This window comes from Melanotaenia boesemani, chromosome 5, assembly GCF_017639745.1.
Source record: "Melanotaenia boesemani isolate fMelBoe1 chromosome 5, fMelBoe1.pri, whole genome shotgun sequence".
Classification (NCBI taxonomy): domain Eukaryota; kingdom Metazoa; phylum Chordata; class Actinopteri; order Atheriniformes; family Melanotaeniidae; genus Melanotaenia; species Melanotaenia boesemani.
Genome location: NC_055686.1, coordinates 4,122,725 through 4,130,481, shown reverse-complemented (window position 1 = coordinate 4,130,481; position 7,757 = coordinate 4,122,725). Strand labels below are relative to the sequence as shown.

Genomic DNA, 7,757 nt, shown 5'->3' with positions numbered 1-7,757 from the left:
AATTTTGTAAGTTCTATGATTCCTCTTCCCCCACCTGCAGGCTATTGGCGCAAACTTGACTCTTTGCTTCGTAACTATATCTGGAATGGCAAGCACCCTGCCATTAAGTGGTCAGTGTTACAGATGAAAAGGAATAATGGAGGGTGTGCATGTCCAAACTTTAAACTCTATCATTGAGCGTTTGTGTTAAGAAGTTTAGCTTATTGGTTGGATGATAACAAAAAATCTTCCTGGAAATGCATCGATGAGGATCTCATTCTTCCCTTGAGGTTGAAGGACTTCCTTTTTGTAGCAATGTCAACCAAAAAGTGTAATCTATATTATGGCCCAATTGTGTCAAATATGTTAACGGTATTTAAAATGGTAGAAAGGCACATAAAGCAAAAACTGGCTTAAGTCGTCACCGCTGTGGAATAACGGTAATCTTTTTTCTGGAGGAAAGCCCTTTTCTAATAAAAACTGGGATAGTAAAGGTATAAAAGTATTACAGGACATTAATGGGGAAGACTATTCTTAGCTTTCAAGAACTGGTATCAAAATATATGATGGATAACCACTCTCTGTTTTTCTACTTTCGGATCAGATCTGCATGTAAAGCCTATGGGGTCCTTTGGGGAGCAGAGCTGAGTGACCACCCTATCTCTAAATGGTTACAGGATTCCCCCAAGAAAATAATGTAATTTCTTTATAATAAACTCTTAACTCAGGGCGTTATGTGCTCATCGGGTATGAAGGTTTCTCTTTCTCCTTTTTTTTATCCATTATTTTTTTTTGTATACCGTGCTTAAAGAGTAAAAAGCAGAAGATTTGACGTGTTTACTTGCATTTGTATATGTTTCTGATCTTCTCAATAAAAATTTAATGAGAAAAAAAAAAGTAGAAGACCCTTAGCAACAGCTGACAAAAACCAAGAAGAAGAAACATAGTAACAATCAGAAAACACAACACACAGCATGGAAGGGGATAGGACGAGGGTATGATGGTGGTCCTGGGATTAGTGTTAACAGAAAAAGCCAGAACTGAAAACAACATGGTCCTTAAAAGTCAGCTGGTTGTCTACCATGACACCGAGATTCCTGGTAGAAGACGTAGGCACAAGCGTGATAGAGTCAAGCTGCACGCTTATCTGTGGCGGTAAGGAAGGATTGGCTGGAAAGACATTAAGCTCGGTCTTGGACATGACATGACAGCTAATGACTGCACCAAGTGAGGAGGTGTATAGTGAAAAGAGAAAAGGGCCAAGCACTGAGCCCTGAGGCACTCCTGCTGTCAGCCCATGTGATCTGGACATTCCCCCATGCCAAGATACTTTAAAGGATCTTCCTGTGAGGTAGGACATAAACCATGAGGACAGATTCTGAGATGCCAAGCTCCGAGAGCGTGGAGAACAGTATATAATGGTTGACCGTGTCAAAGGCAGCAGATAGGTCCAGCAGTATAAGGACTGAGGATTGACCAGTGGATCTGGCAAGCCGTAGAGAATCAGTAACTGACAGGAGAGCAGTTTCAGTAGAGTGGCCTTGCCTATAGCCAGACTGTTAGGTATAGATACGTATCCAAGTTATATTAAGGAGCTGATATTACAATTACTCTGAGAAAACTTTGCTATTTTATGTTTATAGACACACCTTACCACCAAAGTGCTCGCTAAACAGCCGAGAACTCTCTGACTGATTTCAGTTATCTTGTTTGATGGCAGCAGCCCATTTAGCCCATCATTCAAGGTCAACAGGCAGTCTGTGAAATAAAACCCCATCCTTAGGATGTTGATTGGAACCTCCAAAGGTACAGCATGAATACAGCATTATTTTTTCACTGCTAAAAGCTAGCTGCAGCAGCAGAGTCGGTAGTAGTACACCTGCTTTGTTTGTCTTGTTGTCACCTGCGAATGTTACCGACAAGTAAGTCACATGATTAGTGACGGAAGCTGAGAATGGTCTATACACAAAGATTTATCAGATATATTTCTTTATTCAGAACATTAAAACACAACACATTCCAACTTTCCAGGAGACGACATGTCGTTCTGTCCATCACCTTACACTTGTTACAGAGCAGCTGCAGATCCAAGTGTCTCTTGACAGGGTGGAGGTCTCCCCATCATTAAAATCATTACATCCCTCCTCATCATTTTCAGCTGATACAACAGTAAAGAAGTCTGTAACTGCTTGTGATGACTTTCGTACTTCAAGTCCAGTTGTCTTTATTCAAGCTCTTTGTACTGACAACAGGTCAGGTTGTCTGTAATTCAACCACAGGACGCAGTCAGATTGCACTTATAATAAAGTGACTTCTGGTTGGTGGTTCCTGTAGCTGCTCACCGGTGTCCAAGTAACCAAAATGAAAAACTTCCTTTAACATTTGTACTTTATCATGTAGGTACAGACTAAAGAATCAATAATGAAGAAATGCAGCTCCTACATGGCCTGTTTCTCAGGTTTCTATGTGGATTTCTCACATTTTATTCTAGGTGGACATCAGAGATGATACCTTCAGGTAGGGCTGGGCGATAAACCAATATGACTGATTAACAATACACACACACACACTGACAATTGCATTTTGTCATTCACCACAATGGGAAGTCTTATTCTCTGTGACACTTTTGTTGATGTTTTTTTAAATGGCTGCTTTGACTAAAGGTTTTTCCACAAACTTCACACCCGTACGGTTTCTCCCCAGTATGAATACTTTGGTGAAGTTTTAAATTCCCTGCTAGACTGAAAGTCGCTCCACACTGATCACACCAGTACGGTTTCTCCCCAGTATGAATACGATGGTGAAGTTTTAAATGCTCTGCTCGACTGAAAGCCGCTCCACAATGATCACAGCTGTATGGTTTCTCCCCTGTATGAATACGATGGTGAAGTTTTAAATTCCCTGCTAGACTGAAAGTCGCTCCACACTGATCACACCAGTATGGTTTCTCCCCAGTATGAATACGTTGGTGACATTTTAAAGACCCTGCAAGACTGAAAGCTGCTCCACATTGATCACAGCTGTATGGTTTCTCCCCAGTATGAATACGTTGGTGACGTTTTAAATCCCCCGTTCGACTGAAAGCCGCTCCACACTGATCACAGCTGTACGGTTTCTCCCCAGTATGAATACGTTGGTGAAGTTTTAAATCCCCCGTTCGACTGAAAGCCGCTCCACACTGATGACAGCTGTACGGTTTCTCCCCAGTATGAATACGTTGGTGAAGTTTTAAATGTCCTGCTTGACTGAAAGTCGCTCCACACTGATCACAGCTGTACGGTTTCTCCCCAGTATGAATACGTTGGTGACGTTTTAAATCCCCCGTTCGACTGAAAGCCGCTCCACACTGATCACAGCTGTACGGTTTCTCCCCAGTATGAATACGTTGGTGAAGTTTTAAATGTCCTGCTTGACTGAAAGTCGCTCCACACTGATCACAGCTGTACGGTTTCTCCCCAGTATGAATACGTTGGTGAAGTTTTAAATGTCCTGCTTGACTGAAAGTCGCTCCACACTGATCACAGCTGTACGGTTTCTCCCCAGTATGAATACGTTGGTGACGTTTTACATGTCCTGCTTGATTGAAAGTCGCTCCACACTGATCACAGCTGTACAGTTTCTGTCCAGTATGAATCCCCTGACAACTCTCTTCATGTGATGAACTGATGAAGACCTTCTCACAGTCCTGATTGCCATGATGTCTGACTCGTTTTTGGCCTCCACGTTTCTGTAATAACCAGAAATAAAACATTTCAGTTTTGATCTTTTAATTATAAAAGACCATTGCTAGAGACCAACATATGAGGACATGCTAACTACATCCTTTTAATTGCATGTTGCCAGCCTGAGCCTGCCCCCGCCGACCCGACTCCGGATATGTGGCAGAAAATAAATGGATGAACTTAATACACATGTTTAATTTGTATTAATAGATCCATTAAGGGATCTTATGTGATTCAATTCTGATTAATATAAATGATTGGGGTTAAAAAAAATCATTTGAGTCATTAATTTATCATGAAAGCTGTTCTTCATACTGAAGTTTCAGTTACTCAGTTTGTCCTTGCTTCCACAAACTAAAAGCTGTAAGGTACTCAGGAAAGGTTGACAGCAGCAGTAGATGTAGAAGGCTCATGTAGTAGAAATATCTATAGTAAACATGACTGTGTACCATCTCCTCAGAGTACATCTAGAAGACCAGGTCTGAAAAAGCTGAGTTCTCATGGAAAAAGTGTTGCTTTAGTACAGAGTGTGAGCTGAAACAAGGTGTGATGGTCAGTGTGGCTGTGGTCCGAATGAATCAACTGGAATCAAGCCTTGTTCGGGTGGCTCTTTTGTTTAAATTCAGATCAGAAATATACATACCTGTTTCAAATTCTACCAAGTACACATTAGACACCACTTCACACGTTCTCAGTATCACAGAGGAAACAAGGTGAAGTGACTGTGGGCATGTTTACTACTGATCCCTCTGTGACTCTCATAGATATATGAAGGAGTGTTTTTCTGGCGTCACAAGAGCTCATCGAGGGGCAACTTCCAGAAAGCTCCTCTGGTGAAATCTAAACACTGAAATGAAGTCAACCGTTTTAACTCATTCATTTTTCATCCTAATTAGGGCCCGACTGATATGGATTTTTTTTAGGTTAATACAGATTCCAATATTTGGCAAAAAAATGTCTGATTACCAATTAATCTGCCATTTTTAAAAAAAAATATATAATAATTTTTGGTTCATTAACGCTTACACCACCACAAACAGAAGAATTTCCAAAAACATTTAACAAAGAATTAAAAAACTGGAAAATAAAATATATAACCTTAAAAAAAGTCAATCTATAAATGAGTTGTATAAATGAATTATGAATTAATTAAATATCTTGTTTTGTACTTCTTGCTGATGCAAATAGGAAGTAGGTTAAAGTGCAGGTAGAAAAATATAAGGTGTATGCCTTATATAACCAACATGAGTGAAGTTAGCAAAACATTATTTATGCAGCCTTCTGATGCCATTACATTTTTATTTTACTCCAGTCTTTTCTTTGCCATGAAATATATCATGGCGTAAATCATATATGAAGCAAAATAAAAACCAGATATGTTTTTTTTCAAATGTCAAAAACATCTTTGATAGAGTTATATTTTATAATGGTCACAAATGGTCTGGCACTAATTGTAACACATAGTGAGTCGCTTGTACAGCCTGTGTCACGTTAGTATTTTCTTATTAAAACCAAGGGAGACATGACATGATGATGGCTGAAGACAGACTGTAATATTAATAATGTCAAGTTTTCGGTGCTGCAGTGAATAAACTTCCTCTCCTCTGCATTCACATCTCCTCCTAAAGTACGCCTCAACCTGCAGCTGACGAAGTGATGAATCATCGTCTGTATTCTCAGATATTTTGTACACTTAAGTTATTTCTGTAGTTACTGGCTACTTAGCTAATGCTATGCTAGGTTGGGATAACAGCTATGTTATTGCTAACATAGACGGGTGTTATGATAAACACACGATATGTGTGAACTGCCGACATCCGCCGGTTCTTCATTGAATCCTCACACTTCAAAATAAGAGTACCACTTACAGCGGTTGGCCAAAGCATTACAACGTGTAGCGCCTTAAGCTAATTTAGCACATCTTTAGCAATGCAGCATAAATAAAAAGCTGACCAACACAACAAAGCACGCGTCACTCGTCATTACACACGGCAAACAGAGTTAAATTGAAACTGGAGACATCCAGAGTCATTCATTTCACATTACTATAAACTTACCTGTCGGCAAGCTCCACTCGGCCCACTGCTTTAACGTAACCTGGCTAGCTACTAGCTAGCCCTGTTAAAAAGACAGGAGGATGACTGTGGGATTGCATGGAGTCAGAGCTCCATCTAGTGGACAAACGCCGCAAGTACATCATTCCGCAGACTCCGATACTTAACAGCAGTTACTGTTTTATGAGAAAACAAGACTAAATCGGCATATAATCAGCAAAACAACGGCTGATATTGGCCATTTTAAAAAGGGTTAATATTGGCCGATTTAATGGACCTGCCAATTAATTGGTCGGGCCCTACAAAGCACTCATATTCAACTAGTCGTAGACATCTCTGGCTGCTCAGAAAACTTTCAAGTGAAATAATTCACTGGCATGAAGAAATATCCGACATATCAGGATTTAAATGCTGATCAGGATGTTAGTGACGGTAAATTGATCTGATCATCACCTTTACTATGGAGGACTGCAACTGTCCAAATAAAAAATATATACAGAAATATAAAAATGGCTCAAATATATTTATGTACCAATAAATTATACAAAAAGAGTAAAAATAATTTTTTCATTAAAAAACTGAATAAATGTGACTGAATAAAAATGTCTAAATAAATAAAATGTTAGATGAAAATAAAATACAGGAATAAATCATTTGGGGATAAGAAAATGCCAAAGGAAAATAACACAAAAATAAATACAGACAAAAATAAAGGAGGGAAGAATAATAAAAATCAAATAAATAAATAGCACTGGAAATGACAAGGAACAGTAAATAAATGGGAATATTAACAAAGTTAATTTAAAACAGTTAAAAATGAATGAAAAAATACATTTGTGTCATGTTTTATAGGTTTTTTTAATGCAAAAACTATTTTTTATTTTTTGTATAATTTATTGGTACATGAATTTATTTATTGAGCCATTTTTAAATTTCTGTATTTATGTTTTATTTTGGCAGTTTCGGTCCTCCATACTTTACAGCCTCTGAAATGTGAAGACTTCCTCTCAAGGTGTTTCACATGGTGCTATATGATTTGAGTCTTAAAGTTGTTGTTAAACTGTTCCCATCACTGATTTATCCACACACACCCACAAGGTGCATTTCCATCTACACCATCTTTTAGTTAATTAAAGTGCATCTACTCAGTCTTTTACACCTTTACATTCAGCAGATTCGTGGTCTCTCCATTATCTCTTGGTGTGTTTGGTCTGTCTATTAACAGAAAGATCTTAATGGAAGTACTGAATCGTTCCAGGGACCAGGGACCACTACAACTGAATCTGCTGTTCTTACACTAAAAGCAGCAAAGTGTTCATGTTTCCTGGTTTCATATTGAAGTGAAAGCAAAACCTAACATGCAAACATAAACGTGCTTTAGACTAAACCTGTGCTTCAGTTTGAAGGAAAGAAGTGTACATGATGTTCTGATGGGATATCCGTCACTGCTGGTTTTAAAGTTGACATATTTAAAAGCACAAACTTCTAGTCTTTCCACATTTGATGGAAAGCAGAACAAGTGGATGAAATGTGGAGCCTCTAAACTCGTTCTAATGTCTTTAGTGTCTGCAATACTGACCTTTAAATTAGTGGGACCAGAAGATGAGCCCTCTTTGTTCTTGGAGGTAAATATCATGTCCTGGTTCTGCTCCTCCATCCCGGTCCTGCCCTGGTCCATGTCCATTGGTTCCATCACTGCTATGACTGGTGAAGAACAGAGGAGACACACACATGGAGCTAGCGTTAGCTTCATACAGGAAGGTTTATTCTCAGCATACTTCAGCTACCAAGACCAAATGTAACCATTCGTCTACAGTCCCATTTGCAGCATGGCCATTATATCTCTTAGGATAGTTAGGATCATCTGAATATTGTCATGTCTCATTAACTTCACCTTATGTTACTGCCTTTTTGTGATAAGTAAAAACAATTATAACTGTACTTTAACTGCAGATTTATTTTATTGGAGCAATTTTAGCAGGGGAAAGGGGTAAAGCTCTAA

General features: G+C 38.9%; 1 protein-coding gene across 1 annotated transcript; it reads right to left on the bottom strand.

Annotated features, from left to right (window-relative positions):
- Positions 1-2,587: 2,587 nt before the first annotated feature.
- Positions 2,588-7,433, bottom strand: LOC121640283 (zinc finger protein 239-like). Its single transcript, XM_041985987.1, has 3 exons — positions 7,335-7,433; positions 2,916-3,706; positions 2,588-2,831 (listed from the first exon to the last, which is right to left on the bottom strand). The coding sequence occupies exons 1-3, from the start codon at positions 7,431-7,433 to the stop codon at positions 2,588-2,590; spliced, it is 1,134 nt and encodes a 377-aa protein (XP_041841921.1).
- Between the last annotated feature and the right edge of the window lie 324 nt (positions 7,434-7,757).